General features: G+C 53.4%; 1 protein-coding gene across 1 annotated transcript in view; it reads right to left on the minus strand.

The window, feature by feature from the left end:
- PTPRU (protein tyrosine phosphatase receptor type U) overlaps nucleotides 1-20,467 on the minus strand; it is a 96,484-nt gene that overhangs the window by 74,782 nt on the left and 1,235 nt on the right. The window contains exons 2-5 of the mRNA XM_004377015.1: nucleotides 4,288-4,419; nucleotides 1,120-1,391; nucleotides 529-610; nucleotides 309-424 (exon numbers count right to left, since the gene is read on the minus strand). Of these exons, the coding sequence (XP_004377072.1) occupies nucleotides 309-424; nucleotides 529-610; nucleotides 1,120-1,380 (459 nt within the window). The 5' untranslated portion in view covers nucleotides 1,381-1,391; nucleotides 4,288-4,419. The remainder of the gene's footprint in view (nucleotides 1-308; nucleotides 425-528; nucleotides 611-1,119; nucleotides 1,392-4,287; nucleotides 4,420-20,467) is intronic.

Genomic DNA, 20,467 nt, shown 5'->3' on the forward strand with positions numbered 1-20,467 from the left:
CTCTGACCTAGGCAAGGGGCGATAACTGTCCTGTCCCCATTTAGCTATCCCTTCCCGGGGCGGTATGTGCGAGATCAGAGGCTGATTAAGACACGTTGATGGCTCTGCCTTTAGTGGGAAGAGGGATTAGGGGATCCTGGAGCTGTGTTCTGCCCTGGGAGGAGGGGGCACCCAAAGGGGCAGGGCGGAGCCGCGGGGCTCACCATGAGTGAGGAGAGAGCCGGGAGGTACTTGTATATGTATTGGAGGATAAAGGCAAGACTCAGCAACCTGCAAGGAAACTAGGACCCATTTGAAACCTCCCTTACCTGCAGGAGGAAGCGCTCTGCCTCGGCCACCCTGCCTGCCGCCATGCACTGGAACGAGGCGTTCTGGCCCGCGTTGACCTCCACGTCTCCCAGGCGGGAAAAGTGCGGGGCTTTTGCTGCAGGAATAAAAACGTGATGAGCTGGGCCTGCGCCCCCTGCAGGCAGGAGCCACGGCCGCCCGCATCCCTCTCCCCTGCACCCTCAGTGGGCTGGGACTCACCGCAGGGGTAGCTGAGAAGCAGGATGTCGTCTAAGCCCATGTAGCCCCTGCGGTCTGGGGAAATGAGAGCCTCAAACAGCACCTAGGGGAGGCGGGAGGGCCCGTCATACTGACATCCCTCTAACCCTGCCTGGTGAAATGCCCACAAGAGCCCCCGTTCAGCTCTGCCCCAGCCTCATCCTCCTCAACCAGCTAAGGTCAGCCGAGCTCACATTGACCTTCCCCACCAAGCCTGTTGGGGGAGGGGAGACAGCACCCAGAGCTAACAAGATCAAGGCCAGAGGTTCCATCCCAATCCTGGACTGTTACCTTCAAGCAGCTTCCCAGCCAGACAGGGTTTCCAAGTCAGCACTGTTCCAACTTACCCTTGCCCCTATGAATAATAGACTATTCCTATTCACAACTGACCCCCAATGCTGAATCCAGACTGACCCTGGTCACTGAATAACCCAATGCTGACCACAGACTGACCCCTGATGCTGAACATAGACCAACTCCAACCTCAGTCACTCACTAACTAATCCCTGACCTCAAGATGACACTCTCCCCCACCCCCAACCACAGGCTGACCCCAGACTGAACCCAGCTTACCTGATACTCATTGGGCCAGAAGGTGCTGACTGCCAACTCAGCCTGGTGCCACTGACGGCCATGGGATCCAGTCATATTCCAAACAGCACTGCCCAGAGGGCCCCCATTGACTCGCACGTAGACACCCAGGGTGCCCGGGCTGTGCCCATCCCAGCTGTACAGGAAGTAGCTGAACTGCACACAGTGGGTATCATTCTCACTCAGACTCTGGAAGATGACATGGGCCCGCTGACCTGGGCCATGCTGGGAAGCATTGACCATCAAGTAGGAGCCTGGAAAGAGCAGGAAGAGGCAGGAGCTGAGGAAGCGTGGGGGAGGACCAAGGTCAGGTGGGCACCAGGGAGAGGGGCAGAAACAAAAGACTCCAGGCACATGGACCCACTGGAGTCAGGGGTTCTGAGTTCTGTTCCAGCTCTGATTTGCTGGCTAAGTCCCTTTACTTCCCTGGGCCTCATTCCCAAAGGAGAGAGTTGGAGCAGGAAAAAAAAAAAAAAACCCACAAATCTGACTTTATCAAAACCTTTCTATAGTTCCTCACCACCTACAGAACCAGCCCAAGCTCATGCCCTGCCAGTCGCCAGCTTTCCCCATGTCCTGAGCCATCCTTAGAGGCAGGAGTCAAAAGCCTGGCACATAATAGGCCCTTGAAGGCCACCTCTTTCAAAGCCTTCCCTACATATCCCACTGTGGCTTCTCTCTCCATCCTTGGATCACTAATACACATGTCCCCAGCACGGGCTCTGAATCGAAGCTGAATGAATGTGTAAAACAGAGACTGAATGAAAGGATTCTAGCTTCCCTTCCAGGCCCGACCCCCTGAGTCTAAATTCCAGGGAAACAGAATTCTCTTGATTTCCACCTGGAGAAAGGCAGGCCCTGTCCCTTTCCCAAAGATCCAGGCAGCATGCTGGCAAGGAGCTGGGGAGAGACTTCGCAGGGCCGGGCTGGAGGATTATGGCTTTCCTTCTAGCGGGAGAAGGCCCCAATAGCTGTCAAGGGGCACCCTTAGTTACCCAGCGACGCTGCCTCCAGGGCTTGGCTGCCAGCCAACACAAGCTCATTCAGCTCCCAAACCACAAGGCTCCCCACTCTGGGAGGACTCCCTGGGGACTCCACTGCTGCTAGAGGGGATCTCATTCATCTCTGTGAGCCAGGAGCCATGTGGAGGTGGCTCCTATATCAGTGCTGTTTATCAGTGGGGCAAGACAGTAAACCCAGGAAGGGGCACATCCGCGCCCCAACACAGCCGCTCTTGCATTCCTCCTCCTCTCTTCTCCCTGTAAGCAGCTGTGTGTGTCTTTCCCCCCCTTCCTAACTCACTTTGTTCTTGCCTCTTCCTCCTGCTCCCTCTGCCTCTCTTCTTTTTCCCCAGTTTTTCCTCCCATTCTTAACCCTCCCCTTCTCTTTCATTTACTCCTTTTGTCCCTTCACTCTTCCTTCTCCTCTCTCCTGCTCTCTGCCCTGGGTCTGAATCTCTCTCCTTCCTTCTCTTTCTTCTCCTGTCCAACATCCTCCCCTAGAATGTAGGCACTAAGAGAGTAGAGACTGTCCATCTCGCTCAGCCCTACATCCCCAGTATCTAGCACAAGGCCCTTGCTAAATACTACACTTCTCTCTCCCCTTTCCCACTGGGTATGTCGCAGAGCCCGCACATGGTAGTCAGAGCTGAAAGAGGTGAATTCGGTCAGGTTCCTGGTATCCGAGTGCAGACCCTGTGCCAGGCCAAGGCTGGGCCCTGGGAATATGGAGATGGGTCCCTGCCACATCAGATAGTTTTACAGATCACTCTCAGACAAGTGCAACTAGGATACCTGCTAGTATAGGGTCAAACAAGGAGCTGAGAACCCCTGGAGGCAGAAATGAATGCCCACATAGGGCACAGCGTGAGCGGTTGCAGAGGGGGAGGCAGGGATGCCTCCAGGAGACAGGGCTAGTAATGGGAGACGAGCTGTGGAGGCCACCTGTGCCAGATCCTGGAGGGGCCCTCTCCTGTCGGCTTCAAATCCCAGCCCCACCACTGGCTGGGCCTTTGATGTCCCCCACCCCCTGAGCCCCAACAGCAGGTGCAATCTCAGCCATGCTGCGAGATAACCAGGACGGGCTCTGGCCCATTACTGTGACAGAGCAGGGGGAGGGGGTCCTTAGGCTGTCCATTTCTGGGGTTCAGTCAGCAAGCACATTTGGTTCTCACACTATGCTATGCCCTCTGGCCAACTTTATCAGGAATAAAGTTGATAATTTGGCCCCCATCTGTTTTACCTTTTCTTTATCTCCCAAGTAAGTCTTAACCCAGGCAGTGAGGCAGCGTGCTAGTTTGAGGGGTCCTCAAACACCCCAAAAAATAGCAACTAAACATTAATTGAGCCCCTACAGTCCACCCCCATGCTATGGACTTCACAGGCATTATCTAATAACCCTATCAGGCATTATCTAGCAGAACATTATTGTTCTCCCCACTTTATAGTCAAGAAAATGGAGGCTCAGAGAGGTTAAGTGACTTGCCCAAGGTCACACAGCTGGTAAAGTGATGGAGCCAGGCTTTAAACCTGGGTCTTCATGACTCTAGAGCCAGTGCTCTAGGGGGCCATCATCTGAATATGAGGCCAGGACTAGAACCCACATAATTATTTTCCTGACTCCCAGTCCAGTGCTCAGGATGTCAAAAGTGTCCCATCCTGAAATAGGGGTGGAACAAGGTGGAAGTTGGGAAGGATCTGGGACTTCCAGGAAGAAGGGCACAAAAGAAGGAAGTTTATACACACACCCAGCCCCCGATGTTACTGCTCTGTCAGTATCTTCAAGTCCTGGGGACACCAGGGTTCAGAGGTTCTCAGAAAGAAGAGAACCTCCATGAAAGTGGAGGATTCAGAAAGACCAGTGGGAGTGGGGTAGATCCTGAGCTGAGCTGCAAGGGGAGTAATGGGAAGTAGGCTTTAACCTACTTCATTACCTGGTCCTGCATCCATTTTACAGTTAAAACTACCTGATATGCATAGTCGGACAGCACCCAAAGAACTCCCCATTCAGTGTCATGTATTCATTACAGAAACAAAGGCAGATGAGGCCCAGAGAGTTTAAATACTGTACCCAAAGTCACACAGCAGGTGGGTAGAACTGCCCCTGAAGGAGATGAAGGGGGATGGGGATGGGGATGGGAAGTAGACTCACCATGGGGCAGGTCCACAGGGTTCCGGGTGCCAGGGTGGCTCTGTACCTGCTCCCACTGAAAGTCGTTGTACTGGGCCTGGCTGTACTCACAGGGCACTCCTGGGTCACTCACCTCCTCAAAGGTGCAGCCAGCTGTGAGGGCAGGACCTGGTTAGCTCAGGCCAGGGCAGGGCTGCCAGCCAGGGAGGGTACCTGGGGCCACCCTCCAGGCCCCCACCACTGCCCTGTCCTTCTACTCAGGCCCATTCTCCTCTCTTCTCTCTCCTCAGGTCCTCCTCCAACTATTCCCACCCTCTAACAAAACTCTCCCCTCTCTGCTTTCTCCTTCTACCAAAACCCTCCCCTCACTGCCCTCTCCCAATAGCAAGTCCTCCCCACACTGCCTATTCCCCAGAACTCCCCAGGACCCCCCACTGTTCAACCATCCATCAGAGACCCTCCTCAATAAATACTAGTTATCATTATTACTATATCACTGGAGCTTCACAACAACTCTGCAAGATCAGAACTAGAATTATCCCCATTTTACAGACGAGCAAACTGAGGCCCAAAGAGGCTAAGTGCCTTCCTTAAGGTCATACAGCTAGTTAGCAGCAGAGGTGGGGTTTGAACTTTGATCTTCTGCCTTCTAGCCAAGGTTCCATCACCATCTTCACAAACAGGACAGACAACAGACACTCCCCTCCCTCACCCCAGGACTGGTAGGATTATGAACGCCCTAAACCAGCCCTGACAATATCTCCTTAATAAAACAGTAATCACCACCAATCATCTCACGCTTACAAGGAACCAGGCACAGTGCTAAATGCTGTAACTGCAGAATCCCGTTTAGGCTTCACCTTCTGGGGCAGGTACCACTACTATTCCCATTTGACAGATGGGCTTAGGGGATTTAGTCATTTGCCCAAAGTCACCCACCTAGTTCCCTGCCTGCAAATATGTGAAACACAAAAGCATAATCATATGTGGATTAAGCACACATATGACTAGAGGCAGCATATCCCCACGATTTAGAACCAATGGCACAGTGGTTGAGAGCTCAGCTGTTAACAAAAAGGTCGGCAGTTTGAATCCACCAGTTGCTCCTTAGACACCTATGGGGCAGTTCTACTCTGTACTATAGGGTCGCTATGAGTCGGAATTGACTCAATGGCAATGGGTTTATTTACCAATATTACAAATTAAATGAGGAGAAAGCAGGGGTGGGGAGGTAGTTGGAACAGGAAGAGGGTGCTGAAATAGATGCAAGACCTCTGGTTGGTAAGGAGATCCGTATATCTCAGCTTGCTCATCAGAGCCCTGAGTAGGCACCTAATAAACCTGAGAACACCACTGGTTCAGGAAGTAACTGCAAACCAGTTCCCTGCACTCACTCCTAAAACTTAACACTTGGGGCCCCCTCAGGAATAGTCCTCAGGGATCTGAGATTCAGGAAAATGCCTAAGCAGGCAGCAAAGAAGCAGGTACAAGTTATGCTAGGCCCTGTCCCGGGTGTGTGCCAGGCACTGGTACTTCTCCCATTTAACAGATGAGGTGACTGAGGCTCCAAGAAGTGAGAGAATTCACCCACATTATAACATGGTAGAGCTTTGGAGTCACACAGACTTGGGATTGAATCTTGACTCTGCAGTTTACCAACCCTTGTGACCATGGGCAAGTCACTTTGCCTTTCTAGGCCTCAGTTTCCCCATCCATACATGGGGTTTTTGAGGTTCTGTGCAGTGATCCACTTAGCATAATGTCTGGCACACAGTAAGCACTCAGGAAATAGCAGTTCTTAATACATGCCCCTTGAGTCTACATAAGTAACAGAGGCAGGATTTGAACCCATGTCAATCAGATGCCAAAGTCCATGCTTCCCATCAGTGAGCCTTCAGTATGAGAAGGTGCAAACTTGAGCTGCTTCCCAGTCTCAAGGAGAGAAGGGGAGGGAGACAGGCAATAATTGGAAAGCAAGTGCCATGTTCAGGCACAGTGCTAGGCTCCTGCTCACACAGCAAGTTATGTCACTTTTAGGAGATTCAGGTGTTCCATCTCTAACAGCTACTTCTCTGTGGATCATGTGGATCATGTGAAGTAGCATATGGAAGCATGGCTAGCCAAGCAAGGCACAAAGAAGGGGATCACCATTTTCAGGGTCTCCTTTTCCCTTTTGGGGGCCCCATCAGAGTGTGAAAAGGTAAGGTGTGGGCTGAGGCTGGCATAAAAGGGTGGGACAGAATAACAGGAGACTCTCTCCAGGGCTAGGGCAGGACACTGGCTGAGCTCTTTGTCTCTTCGTTTGAAAAGCCCTGGCCAGCGTCATGCCCTATGGCATGTGGGAGGTGGGTGTTAACCCATCCGCTCCGGGAGGACCTCCGCCCTCCTCTAGAAAATGACTCACAGCAGAGAGGGGACAGGGCCAATGGGTATGGTCAGGGAGGGCTTCCTGGAGAAGGCGGGACAGCTGACCTCAGCCTGAGCTGGGCCCCCCACTGAGGGTCTTAGCCAAGGCCTCCCTGAGGCAGAGGGATTGCCAGAAAAGGAAGCCCAGGATCTAGAGCCTAGGCTGGGGCCCAAGCCCTCCGTGTTCCTGCACAAGTCACAAGGCAGCTGCCCCAGGATGTCTCACCCACCAGCTCCTTGGGTTCCTCCCATCCATCCTAGGCCAGGCCACATGATCTACCAGGGCTCCCAGACTGATTGACCTGGTCAGATTGATGCCCAGGCTGAGGTATCTGCTCAGAATGACCTCCAGCCATCTGACCTCTGCCAGAGGGACCCCCAGATTGACTGACTCTAGTCACATGAAGTCCCAGACTGACTGACCTCACCCAGAGTGACCAGATGACTGCCAGCCCATCTGACTTCACCCAGAATGACCACCAAATTGATGGACCCCAGGCTGACCAACCCCGACCAAAGTGACACCTGACCCAGATGATCCCTACCAAGTGACCTCAGTCAGGGTATCCTCCAAGGCTAACTGACCCTCCAGCCAAGATGACTGCAGACTGACTGCCCTGGGTCAGAGTGAGCTCGGGGCAACTGACCAAAGCCCCAGCTGACCACCATGCTCTGTCAGCCCATCCCCAGTCCCGTTTCTCTGGGCCAGGCCTCATTCCAGCAACAGCCCAAAGGGTAATAGCTCTGGGGCCAGGCTCCCCGAGGAGGGCCCCACCCCCACCTCTTCCCCAGTTCACCCTGGGATGGGAACAATCAGCCCTCCCAGCCCTGAGAAAAGCCCTCCATCACCTCCAACCTGGAGGACTCAGGAGCCAGGAGCCCCAAAGCCAAGTCCCAGCTCCTGCTGGAGACCCAAAGAACCCTGAGGCCAGCAGCCCAGGGGAAAAATCTATATCAGACTTTGGGTTCAGAGCAAGAATGGTAGCAAGGAATCCCTCTCAGCCCCATCTATACAGACATGGGCACAGGCACACACACACACATCAACACCACCACGAGGAGCTGCCACTTACCACCATGTCCACCATGCTCCAAATGAATCCTCATAGCAGCCCAGAGGTAGGTACTATTATTATTCCTACTTTGCAGATGGAAACAGAGACCAGGTTGCTTGCCCAAGGTCACAAAGCTACAAAGTGCAGAAGCTGTGACTTAAGCTATTTTTATTCAAGGAGACTGTTGTTAATTGCCACGGAGTCCATGCCTTGTGTGTAGAGAGCTGCTCGTAAGGTTTTCAAGCAGATCACCAGACCTGTCTTCCCAGGTGCCTTGGTGGGTTCAAACTGCCAACCTTTCGGCTAGCAGTCGGGAGTTTAACCATTTGCGCCACCCAGGGACTCCTCCAGGACAGCAGGCACAAACAAAAAAAAGGGGCCCTAACATTCTGCTGGCCACGTGTGCTAATTCAGTTTCATTCAAAGGATATTTATTCACTGATACTTAGAACAAAGCAGTTCCAAGCTGGCACTATGAGAGGAAGGCATGAGGCTGATTAAGACTCCGCCCTGCCCTAGAGGACCTCCCAGTCTGGGAAGGGGTGAGAGACTGAGACAAAGCAGAGAAGGGTCAAAGCCACAGGGGAGGGGTGACAATGTGCTCAGGGGCTTAGGGGAGCCAGGGGTTTCAGGAGGGGGTGGTTGCAGGGGAGGGGCTTCCTGGAGCAGGGTGCATCTGAGCTCACCCTGGAAGGATGGGTGTCATTTTAGCCAGTAGAGATGAGCATAAGGGCATCTGAGGCAAAGGGCCTTGCAGTAGCAAAGCAAGGCAGTAACGCGGTTTGTGCGGGGCTCGGAGAGGAGCCCAGATTCCTGAAGCAGTGGAAGATGAGACTAGAGGAGGTGAGGGCTAAGGCCAGATCATGGAGGGCTTTAGATGCCAGGGTGAGGAGTTTGGCCTCATTTCAAATTAGGGAACTGCAGGAGGTGTGTAGCAGGGGAGTGTCTGGATTCAGATGACACAACTAATACATCCTATTATCGCCATAGAGGAGAGCGCATGGCTTCTCTACAGGGCACTGGAGGGAGCTTGGGACCAAGCGACCATGAGGTCCAGAGTCAGATGTCAGAAATTACTAAGGAAAGGAGACTCAGGTCTCCACTTTGGATGCAAAAAGCATACATCCCAGTCATACCCAGAAAGATGCACAACACACACACACACACACACATACAACTCCACACTCAGATGTTCATATCAACACTCCCTTTCCCTAGCCTAGTCCAAGCTTTGGGGATACAGTCTCAGCTGGGCCAAGGAGAGGGAGAGAACCAGGCCTCTCCCTGAGTACCCCAACTCTGCCGGGGCCTCCCTGAGGGAGTGGGCTTAGACAACCCAGGACTCCCATTGCCACCCCCAGCCCCAGCTCAAACTGGCCCAGCTACATTCCTCAGCTAATCTCCCCAATCTGGCGGGCGGTTGCCTGAGCAACCATCAGCCACAATTTGGGAAGGCAGGGGGATGGTTTATCCACATCCGGCTGGGCTCTAAATGGGGTGATATAAGGGGCAAAGCAACCTCCAGAGGGGGTCTCCTGATGTGAGAGTCTCCACGCCTCCCTATGTGTGTGTTTCCGTACGAGGGGTGTGTGTGGTATGGGGGGGGGGGAGTGCGCACATGTGTGCATGCTTGAACACGTGTGCTTGTATGCGTATGGCTGTGACAGTGACAGCTTGGCACCAACTTGCGCACGCTCAGCTGGATGGCAGGAGACCTAGGTCTTATTCCTGCTGAGCCTCTAAATACCTGGGTGACTTCGGGCAGGTGACTTGCCCTCTCTGAACCCCTGCTTCTCACCTATGAAATGAGAATAGGAAACCAGGGGATCTTTAAGGTGGCTTCTAGCTCTGGGATTCTGATTCCATTCATGTGAGTATGCATACGAGCAAGAATAATTCGGAGGCAGAGAGAGATACTATAGAGGGAGAGGTATGTAAGGGTGAGCATGGGTGTCTGAAAGTCTTGGTCTCCCAGGAAGTGTGTGCCCAAGAAGTTGTGGGTGTGTAGATTATGTATTTATATGCAGAGGTACACGGGCATGTTCAGTGATATGCATGGGCCTATTATTGTAGAAGTGAGCGTATGTGGTGGGTGGGGCAGGGGGGAGGTGTAGGTGTGCGTGTGCGTGTATGTGTGCGTGTGCGTGTATGTGTGCGTACCACCCACATGTATGCACCAGATTTTTCTCACCACCAGATGAGGAAAAGTATTCTGTGCCAACTGAGCCTGCAGTCACCATCACAATGTTTTCTGAAGACCCAAGGTAAACAGAGCCTGTTTGCAGTGAGATTTTTTCCCTCTGGTTTGCCAATACACCACCCAGTTCCCCAGGGTGGCCCCAAGAGAAACAAAACTTCTCCAACAGGCAGCAAACTTAGGGGCTGGGTTCACAACCAACTCCAAATACAGCCCCAACCCTGGCCTAGGGAACCAAAACACAATCCCAATGACAACTCTGGTCTGTTTCATCAACCGAAGCCACATCCCTATTTAGGTAGCCCAACCCAACCCTGGAACCAATTCTGGCCTCGCCCCCTGGACAGTATCATCCAACCCAGCCCTATTCAGTGATCTCCACCCCAACTACAGCTCCTTCGCAGGCCGGCTAAGCCCCAACTTCTCTCCTCCTGAGATCAGGGACTATCTCATGCCTTTGAACCCCATCCCCAAGCCCTGGGTATAGTAGATGGTCAACAGTGGCTGGACTTATTGACCCCATGACCCTTGCTACTCTGACCCTGATCAACCCCACCAAGCCTCAAGGACCATGACTGCAGCCCAGAGGCCTGGCCCAGCCCACCTCACCCTTGTCCTTGCTCTGAGTGCCACATATAGACCTACGCCAAGGCTCCCCGGAGCTGCTGGCCACAGCCCTGAATAAATGATGAACAACTGATTAAGGGCAGGACTGACAACCATATGCCCATCTTCTAAATACCCAGGGTTCAGCACAGCTGCAACCAGGGAGCACACCCAGGGCCAGTCCATAGGAAAAGAAAGCAGAGCTAGCACCATCCCCAGGAGCCAACACAGAGCCCAGCAATGCCAACATCCTGCCATCTCCACTGAGAGTGAGAGAAAGCCAGCTACAGCAGCGGGAACTTAAGCCAGACCCATTCACCAGCTCCCTGATCAATGGCACTGCAAGTCCCAGAGCTAATGTGAGAGCCGCCATGTTGGCAGTATAAGGCAGGCAGTGGTAGTTCAGTGGTAGAATTCTCACCTTCCATGCTGGAGACCTGAGTTCACTTCCTGGCCAATACACCTCACACGCAGCCACCAACCGTCTGTCAGTAGAGGCTTGAGTGTGCTATGATGCTGAACAGGTTTTGGCAGAGCTTCCAGACTAAGATGGACTAGGAAGAAAGGCCTGGCGATCTACTTCGGAAGATCAGCCAATGAAAACCCTATAGATAACAACAGTCTGATCTGCAACGGATCATGGGGTCACCATGAGTTGAGGGCCAACTCAACAGCAGCTAACAGCAACAATAAGGGGAAGGCACAGGGGGGGTCAGATGCCACATAGAGGTGAAGGGCTGAATGGAGAGCTGTGCTGTGCAGAAGTACAGTGGACAAAGAGTATAGAGATCCTGTGGTGCAGAAGCCCTGTGTCATATAAAGATGCAGTGCAGAGCAGAGGGGCAGAGAGCTGTGCATGGACCTGTGCAGTGGGAAGAGCTGTACTTTATAAAGGTACCGTGGAGAGTAGAGGCTACGTAGTGCCATGTGTAGTGTGTCTGGGTGCATAGGTCCCCTGCAGTGCAGCAGCCCCTCACTGCACAGGGTGATACGACACAGGAAAGCAGAGCACATGGTGTGTACAGACCCCAGGCAGACATCTAGTAAAGCATAGCAGAAGTGGTCGGTGCCATGATGCACCACAGAGGTGAGCGTGACCCAGAGCCGCACAGAGGCACCGCGCACCAGTGTGATGCAGTGCATTTAGTGGTACACTGGGCTGGTGCTTGCTGCTACATGATAGGTGTGCAGAGGAATGCCTAAGTGGTAAGTTCAAGCCTACTAGCTCTTCTCCCTCTCCCGACACTAGCACAGGGCCAGGCACATCAAAGGAGTCTCACTGAAAGAATGTGCCAAGCATAGCCTGCAGAGTGGTACAGAGATACAGGGAAGGGGAAGCATCAGTGTGGTGCAGAAGGAACTGCTGGGTGTGGAAACCCAGTCTAGAATACAAGCTCAACACAGTCCCAAGGAGCAGCAGTAGAAAGTGGCACAAAACGGAGTGCAGTGAAGTTGCGGCGTGGAACAGTGAATTCCAGGCAAAGGCTCTAGGTCCTGAAATTCAGCAGAGTGCATACAATCCAAGAATTGACCAGGTATGTGGCAGCACAGGTGTACTATAGAGGCCCATGGCAGCAATCTAGGGCAGTGCACAGATGCAGTGCTGGGATACTGGGCAAAGGGGCTGCCCTCAAAATCCCAGGTCAACAGGGTGGTCCCAAGCTGCAGTGTAGGTAGAGATTCCCTGAGCAGCGTGCAATGTGGAGCAGAGGTGCGCTGCAGTGAGGACACTCAGTGCAGAGGTGTTGTTCAGCTGCGGCTGCCAACAGAAACCTGGGAAGGACACAAGCCAACATCCCAGTGGTAATACAGTGAAAGGCCAAGATGCCACAGGGGGCAGTGTTACAACAGCAGTGGTGCAGTGTAAAGGGCTGGGCCCAGAGGAGGTCCAGATCCAATGCAGTGCAATGAAGCAGTGGAACAGAAGTGCTATGTGAGGCAAAGGTGCACTGTGCTAGCAGTGCAAAGGTGGAATGCAGAGGGGCTGTGCCCAGAAACTCAGGCAAATCCACATGCCCAATGCAGTGCAGATGCCCACTGCAGTAATACAGTGCAGTACAGAGATGCCATGTAATGCAACAATGAAACATTGTCGTGGAATGCCATCTGTTGGTACAGTGCAGCGGTGCAGTGTGAGGAACTATGCCCCAAACCCAAGAGTCCACGTGCCCAGTGCCATGTAGACTGCCCAGTGAGGTAATGCAGTGTGGGACAGAAACACTCTGTGATGCAAACATGCCAGGTGACCGCAGAAAGGCATGTGTTGGTCTCAAGCAATAGTGCAGTGTGCGGGACTCTATCCAGAAATCCAGGAGAGTCCACCTTCCCAATGCAATGCTGCTGTCCAGCAGACTAATGCAGCATAGAAGAGAGCTGCAAAGGTACAAATAGCAGTACAACTGCAGGATGGAAGTAAGTGCAATGGGACAATGCAGAGGTAGAGTGTGCAGAAACTCAGACGAGTCCACACACCCAAGGTAATGGAGAATCCCAATGCAGTCATCAGAGCACGGCTGAGATGTTGTGCAGGGTGAACATGCAAGGCAGTGGCCCTGTCGTGAAGTGCTGGGTCCAGCCACCCCAGATAGCACACATCCAGGGTAGTCCAGAGCTGCACTGCAAATATTGCCGGGAGGGTTTCAGATGCCTCCCAGTGATACACTGGAGAGAAGGGGAGCCCAGACCACTGGAAAACTGTGCCTTCAGCTCTGCCAGGCTAGGCTGGCTCACCACATGGGTTGGAGCCTGAGGCCTTGTCTGCTTGTGGGCTTCCCACCATTCTGCCCCTCATGCCCAACATCTTCCACCCCAGTGACTCTGCAAGGGCACAGCATGAAGCCACTGCTGCCCTCGGGACAGGCAGCCCAGAACTGAGCACATTGTCCAGGTATTTATATCTGAGCAGGGCCCCAGCTCTCTGGCAGACAATGAATTCAGATTCTGCTGAAAAGCTTTGGACAATTAAAGCACATCCTCTGGCCCCCAGCCCAGGGCAGGGCAGTGCAGAGCAGGACAGAGGAGACAGAGAGGAAGACCTGTTGGATCAGGCTCTGGCACAGGGTGGGCAGGGAGTGGGCTGAACAAGGGAGAGGGTGTATGAAAGGTGTCAGACCCAACCAACATGGCTGGTCACCCCAACCCCATCACCACCCCTCCCAGACCTGGACTTCATCAGAAGCCAAGAACGAAGTTTTCTGAGCACACAGGAGGCACACATACATAAACCAAAAAACCAAACCTGTTGCCATCAAGTCAAGTAGAACTGCCCGATAGGGTTTCCTAGGCTGTAAATCTTTACGGACGCAGACTGCCGCATCTTTCCCATGGAGCAGCTGGTGGGTTTGAGCCACTGATCTATCGGTTAGCAGCCAAGTGTTTAACCACTGTGCCACCAGAGGTCCTTACCACACACATACACACACAATAATAGTTAACACTTAACGGTGCTTATTATGTACAGGAACTGCTCTAAACTATATATGCATATACATAATATAAACTCACAACAACTCTATGAAACGTGTTCTATTATTATCCCCATTTCACAAGTGAGAAAACTGAGGCCCAGAGCAGTCAAGTAATTTGGCCAAGTGTTACATGACTAGTAAGTGGTGGAGCCAGGATTAGAACCCAAACGGTCTGGCTCATGAGCCTATGCTCTTAACCACCACAGTCTAGATACAAAGACATATTTACACACGGATACAACTGGAAGGGTGCACACATACACACATGTGCACACACACATACACACATGCACATATTCTCAGGGATGTATTTCCCACTGTCTCAGCTGAGACCCACCTATCCTGTCCAAATAGGTTTCTGACACCTCCCAGTTGTCACCCTCATCCCCCAGCTGTCCCCAATGCCCTGTTCTCTCCACCCCCATCTGTCCCCAACCCCTAGTTGTGCCTCCATACCAGCTGTCCCTTCATTCTCCAGTTGTCCCCCAAAACCCCAGTTGTCCCCACCCCACAGCTGTTCCTTCATCCTCCACTGTCCCCTGCTCAACCTCCAAATATTCCCATCCCTGAGATATATCTTCATCCTCAGTTATCTCCCGCCCCCCATGTGGCTCCCATCCCCCAGCTGTCACCCTATCCCCAGCTGTGACCTTGCCCATCAAATATCCCCACCAAATTCCTTCCTAATTCCCCATCCCAACTGCTCCCCTAGCTTCTGCCCTTAATAAACTCCAAAACCTCAAGCAGCCCCCATAAAGCCCCCTTCTTCTCAACCTTTCTGATTTAGCACTGTGTCCTGGAGTTCTGCACCCTGGTAAAGTGCCAAGAGCTCTTGGGTCATCCAGTAACAGTTTCTTCTGGTCCTCTCGCAGCCATCCTGCAGGTAACGGCAGCCCCTGCCCAGAGCCAGACAAGGGGGTAAACCTGTCCTGCCCATGGCTGCCCTCAGCTCCACCCCATCCCAGCTTTCCCTATGCATTCGGGGTTCACACCAAGGCCAACACTTAGTGGACACCTGCCAGGTACAAGGCCCTGGAGGCACGGAGATGACGAAGACCCAGCCCAGCCCTCAGGGAGCCCTCAGTGTACACATACGCACACTGCCATATGTGCATTATGGGAGAAATCTGACCAACTGTGCCCAGAGGGGTCTGGGAAGCCTTCACTGGGGAAGTGACATCGGAGATGGGCTCTGAGAGCTGAGAAGTAGGCAGACCTCCACAGGTAAGAGGGGTGGGAGGGGCATTCTCAACAGAAGGCTTGGCATGGGCAGAGGTTCAGATGCAGGAAAGGGCATGGCAGGTTTTGGGATCAGCAAGTCGTCTGGTGATCATGAGGTGGGTGAGGAGGAGTGGGGTGCAAGGGAGGAGAGGCATAGCATGAGGCTGTTGTAGAAGGCAAGGGCTGGGTCGTGCAGGAACTTGAATGCCATGTCAGGGTTTGGGTTGTATACCTTGGGTGCTGGGGAGCTTTAGCTAGGTGCAAGGGAGTGGCAGCATCCTATGTCTGTCTTAGAGAGGTCATTCTAGTCACCGGGCAGTGGAAGGACTGGAGAGCAAGAGGCTGACGGCAGAACAGAGACCAAGGAGGGAGCTATTGCAATAGTCCAGGCAGCAAATAATGGGGCTGGGGAGAAAGGGACATGGATTCAACAAAACCCTTTTTCATGGCAGTGAGTGATGGCCCGTCCAGACCAATTCCAACCCCTGTGGTGGCCAGACCTCACTCACTAAAGATGCTGCAGGTCTCGCACCCCTAGACCAGCACTGTCAATAGAACTTCCTGTGATGATGGAAATGTGTTCCACCTACACTATCCAATACAGTAGCCATTGGCCACGTGTGACTACTGAAGACTTGAAATCTGACTGGTGCAACTGAGAAATTGAATTTTTATTTTAAATAATTTAGATCTAAATAACCACATGTGGCTAAGTGGCCACTGTATTATAAGGTGCTGGTGTAGAACAAAGGGACCCTGGTAGTGCTGTGGTTAAAACACTTGGCTGCTAATCAAAAGGTCAGCGGTTCAAATCAACCAGCTGCTGTATGGGAGAAAGATGTGGCAGTCCGCTTCTGTAAAGATTTACAGCCTGGGAAGCCCTATGAGGCAGCTCTGCTCTGTCCTATAAGGTCACTATGAGTCAGAATCGGCTCAACAGCAGCGAGCTTGGTTTTGGGTTTGGTGTAGAACATTTCCATCACTGAAAGTTCTATCAGATAACACAGCTCTAGGCTGACTGGCCTTTCCTCCGTGGTTCTAATCATGGAGAAAAAGAACCACTGGGGCCTCCTCCAGAGGCTCTTGGCTTTGGGATCTGAAAGGGGATCAGGAGGCAAGCCCCAGGGAAGAGTGTGGCAGAGGCTAAGCTGGCACAGCCCTGGTTCCTGGTCAATACCTGGGCACAGTTACTGGTAAACTCTCTACCCAACCCATGCACATCCCATTCCTGGGTACAGACAACTCCCAGAAGACACCAGGGCAGCTCCACACCTAAATATACAAATAGACACACTGACAACCAGACTCACAAACATATGGATACTCCCTTCCAACACATGGATACCTCATTCCTGGATGCACAGACACCCCCACCATCAGATATCCAGACACCCAGACACCTGGACACAACACAGAGACACTCCTGCACTTGAACTCCCACTAACCTGGGGACTCCCAGACACCTGGAAACACCCACCTCCAGATCCAGAGATGCTGGGATATCCTTATGTTTGAACACCCTGATCCTCACACACCCTGATAGTAGGACACCGCCTACACAAAATAGTTTTATACCCAAACCCCAGGAATTCAACACTTGGGTACCCAGACACCCTAATATCAGGCTCCCCAATCATGAAAGCAGCTGACTCACCAGACTCAGACTCCAGCATACCTGGGTAACCAGATGGCTGGAAACCTGACAGGCCATACAAGTGTCGTGTACCTCAGGCTACAATCACAACCACAATCTCACACATGCGTGCACATGCACGCATGCATGCACACGCACACACGCACACACACACACACACACACACACACACACACCCACACACACACCACTCTGACCACCTGGATGCCAGGGTCTTACCCGCACATGCTCTGACAGAGGTTGGTCAGGCCCTGCCGCAGCTCCCTGCCCTCCAGCTCACAAGCAGCTGGGACAGAGGATGTGACCCTACTGGCCCACCCCAAGATCTGAGACTGAGGATGGGGGAGGTTTGCCAGGAAGCCCTCCTCTCCCTTTGGATGCAGGGCCCTCCATCCCTCCACCCCCTCCCCAGATGCTCAGACTGACAGTTGGGACTGATGCTTCCTTACCAACTGCCGAGGACTCCCGAACAAAGGGCTGGGGCTGGGGTTGGGGGCTGGATGGGCCCTGCCAGCTGCTGGGGGAGGGGCTGGAGGAGAGGGAGAGGCAGTGCTGGGAGTCTGAGGGGAGGGGCTGGCAGGCAGGAGACCCGCATCCTTCCCTCTCTGCCGGTTAGGGACTTCAACTCCCCTCACAGCTCCCAGATGACACTCTCTACCTGGCATTTTCACAACACAACACCATCCCCCAGCAGAATTTTCCAGATTCCTGTAGCAAAAACCTATTTCTTTAATCCCTACCTCCAGTGGAGTCAGTGCGCCCCCTTCTGGCCACTCAAGCTCTGAACTTGATCCACTCAACTCCAGTCATTCTTTCATGCCATATGTATTTACTCAACACCATGCAGGCCAGGCCTTGGGCCTTCACTGAGGATTCAGAGATGAACCAAATATCCCATCCCTGTCCTCATGGAACTCAAAGACAGGTGAGGGAAACAGGAACAATACACTGTAATTACAATAATTACCAAAAAAAAAACAAAAAACCCAAACCCAAGTCAATTCCAACTCATAGCGACCCTATAGAACAGAGTAGAACTGCCCCATAGGGCTTCCAAGGAGCAGCTGGTGGATTCCAACTGCTGACCTTTTAGTTAGCAGCGAGCTCTTAACCACTGAGCCACCAGGGCTCCTCAATAATTACATACTGTGTAAAAATTCGATCAACAACCCCCCACCACCACCCACACACACACACCACACACACTCCAGGACAAGGAGTAACCAGGGAAGGCTTCGGGGAGGAGGTGATGTCTAAACTGAGACCTGAATGAGGAGCAGGAGGTCACCAGGCAAATAGGTGGAGTTAGAGAGTCCTGGGGAGAAAGCACAGCTTGTGCAAAGATCCACAGAGGAGACGGTGCTTAACGGGCATTTAGGGAGCTATTGGTAAGTGAGTCATAAGATGCAAAAGGCAAATGGCACGAGTTGTTGGGGCTGGACAGGCAGGGAGGGGCTAGAGCAGGTGGCTGGGCCAAGCGGGTGGGACTTGGCCCAGAAAGCAATGGGGAAACTTTGAAGGGTTTTGGATCGCTTTAAACCATGCGTTTTAGGAAGATCCCAGGCACCGTGGAGAAAGGGATGGAAGGAAGAGGCTGAGGCCTTCCAGCAGGTGAGAGGTAGCTGGAGATGGAGAGAAGGGATGAGTTGAAAGAGGCCAGAGAGAGGCATAAGAACATGATGCATATGGATGCAGGAAGGGCAACTTGGAGAAGGGAAGGAGGTAGAAGGAGGAAGAGGGACACAGACACCCCCCACAACTCTGGCTAACCCGGGCCTGCAAGCCCAGGTCACCCTACAAGCCCAGCTTAACTGATGAAAGAATGGAAGGATGGAGGTGTGCCCCAAGCAAATGGGGTGCCCATCCTGTATTTTCCCTGACCTGGGAGTTGGGCAGAAAGCTGCACAGGAGCTCAGCGCCCTCTCCAACCCGTCACCCCATGGCTACGATCACCGATGCCTGAGTCGCCTCCTCCAGCCACAGTGAGAAGAAGGGCTGCCCAGACAAGCCATTATTGCCCAATCTGAAACCACTGGGCAGCCTCTCCCTCATTCCTGCTGTTCACAACTCCAGCCACCAAAAGGACAAAATGAGCTAGAACACGATGGAATAAATTACTGCCAGGTTTGCACGGTTGAGAAACATCACACACCGCCCCTATCCAAGGGACTCAGGAGGCATGCAGCATCTGGGCTGACTACTCGGATTGGGGCAGGGGGTGACCCCACCCCTTCTATTAAGGGCTTGGCTTCTGAATTACACTCTAATACTAAGCTACAAGAGTTACCAGGAACTTTACCCACGGCGCGGCCACTTTCGTTTTCTAGATGAGGAAACAGGCTTAGGAGTGAAGTGGCTTTGCCCAAGATCACAGGCAGCAAGTGGCAGAGGCAGAATTTGAACCCAGGTCCCTCTGGCCTCAAATCATAGCCTCCAGGGCTCTGTAACAGCCCTTAAACCCACCTTTTGTTACACTCACAAGCAAGCCTTGCTTTACAGTCTACCAAGTACCATACACCATCATTATTACCCTGGAAGCACAGGAGGAAACTAAGGCCTCAAGAAGGTCTCAGTCCCAAACCTCAGTTCTTCACAGTTTCCCCCTACTGGCAACAGTTCGGGACACGAGAGGGTCCTCCGAATAAAGATGATGTGGGGTCGGGGTGGGGGGAGCACAGAACGTCCAGTGGGTTTGATCTAGGGTGGGGGAGGGGTAAAGTTGCTGCCGAGGAGAGGTAGGCGGGGACAGGGAGGGAAGTTGCCTTGGGCATCTCTTCTGCACCTCGAGGTCAAAGGTAACGCTGTACCCCGAGCGCGGAGTCCGTGGCAGGGGCGATCGCAGGAGCCCAGAGAGCTCCGGCCGAGAGGCCTGAAGGCGCGACCGGGCCGCGAACTCGATCCCGGGGAGGGCAGTTCTCGGGGGTCGGCGGCCGGGAGGAGCTTCTCCAGGGGTGAGGCGGCTCACGCCACTCGACTTGCATCCCCGCCCCGGGCGTCTCCCCGTTACTCAGCGCCTTGGTCCTGGGCTAGAGCCGAGGAGGAGGGGGTGCTGAGGCCCCAGGAGGGAGAGGCCATCCCTTCCCCAGGGGAGGGGTCGGGATACACTCGGCTGGAGGAGCAATGCTACGGGATCCCCGGTCCTGTGGGATTTTTCTTGGGGGAGCGGGTTAGACATACACCCAGATCCACAGTCCACAACGCACACTCCGATGGGAACACAGGCACACGCTCCGGATACACACATTCGGATAGACGATCTCACACACACGTACACACAGCACACTACAAGACACCAGACTCCAAAACACCCAGAGACAGGGCGATCACAGCAGACAGAAGCGCGGAGACACACACACACTCACGCACTCACGCACTCTCTCACACACACGTACACACGCGACGGTCCACGCGGGCGGGAGGTCGCACAAAGTTGCAGAGTCGACCCAGGGAATGTCCCCGAAGACCCCGGCGTCCGCGGCGCCCCGGGCACACACGGGAGGAGGCGCCGTCCCGCAGCCGAGACCCAGGCCCTCCCGCTCCCCGACTTCGCAGTCCCGCCCCGGCACAACCTCCGCCACCGCAGGAGCGCTCGCGG

This window comes from Trichechus manatus, unplaced genomic scaffold (genome assembly GCF_000243295.1).
Source record: "Trichechus manatus latirostris isolate Lorelei unplaced genomic scaffold, TriManLat1.0 scaffold00048, whole genome shotgun sequence".
In the NCBI taxonomy this organism is placed as follows: Eukaryota; Metazoa; Chordata; class Mammalia; order Sirenia; family Trichechidae; genus Trichechus; species Trichechus manatus.